At 35.0% G+C, this 1,014-nt stretch overlaps 1 protein-coding gene across 1 annotated transcript; it reads left to right on the top strand.

The window, feature by feature from the left end:
• Positions 1–6: 6 nt before the first annotated feature.
• On the top strand, positions 7–870 carry LOC111084883 (peritrophin-1-like; the record flags this gene model as incomplete). Its single annotated transcript, XM_022381352.1, has 2 exons — positions 7–25; positions 380–870. Coding segments are annotated over 2 exons (495 nt in total), but the record flags the coding sequence as incomplete, so codon positions are not given.
• Between the last annotated feature and the right edge of the window lie 144 nt (positions 871–1,014).

Below are 1,014 nucleotides of genomic sequence, written 5' to 3'. Positions count from 1 at the left end.
GCCAAATGCGATCCTTCTGTTACACGTGAGTATGTTACTGGAGAAGTAAAACCGTTTAAGATAATATTTTAAGTATCATATATCCATTGCTGCTACAGGACAGAATCATCTACATACTATTCCTATGACCACGTAGGAATAAGTTTTAATATAAATACAAAGACAAAAAAAAATGTTTCAACCAGTTACGCTAGAAATTAAATAAAACCCAAATTACTCAACATCTTTCATCCTTCCAACTTTATCATATTGTAAAAACTGGAAAATTTAAACAACTTCAACCTAAGTTACTTTCGGAGTGTAAGACCATTTTATTAAATTAATATGAAAATATTTGAGATTCTTAATCATATTTGTTTTCGTTATATGATCATTTCAGCTTGTCCAACCGATCCAAGTACTACTGACCCAACATCAGATCCCTGTGGCTGCAACGGATGCCTAACTCCTCACCCCTTCAACTGTTCAGCTTATTACCGTTGTAAAGATGGACGTCGAGAATTGATCTTCTGTCCCTCTGGTCTTTATTTTAACAAAGATACCAAAGTATGTGATCATCCAAAAAACGTTCGCTGTTGGGACTTTGTTTGTCCAGCGCGAGACGGAATGTTTAAAAATGTATTTGACTGTGGGAGTTTCTGGCATTGTTCTAACGGAATCCCTTACCTTAAGGACTGTCCAGCCAACTTACACTGGAGCGTAGAAAGAAACAGGTGTGAGTGGCCGTGTGTTGCCAAATGCGATCCATCTGTTCCACGTGAGTATCTTAACAGAGAAGTAAAATTGGTCAATATAATATCTCAAAGACCACACATCCATTGCTGTTTTGTGGCAAACATGTTTATATACTGTTAACTTTATTACTTACCTCCATTGCTTACTGGTAAATCTTAATAAAAACGAAAAAAGAAGAACACTAGGAAACAACTACAATATAAACTAGATAAAAACTAAGATACTCAAAATCTTCCATGATTTAACTTTTAGTGTTTTAGAAACTGGAAAATGTAAACG

This window comes from Limulus polyphemus, unplaced genomic scaffold (genome assembly GCF_000517525.1).
Source record: "Limulus polyphemus unplaced genomic scaffold, Limulus_polyphemus-2.1.2 Scaffold283567, whole genome shotgun sequence".
Taxonomy (NCBI): domain Eukaryota; kingdom Metazoa; phylum Arthropoda; class Merostomata; order Xiphosura; family Limulidae; genus Limulus; species Limulus polyphemus.
This window is presented reverse-complemented; position numbering and strand designations above follow the sequence as displayed.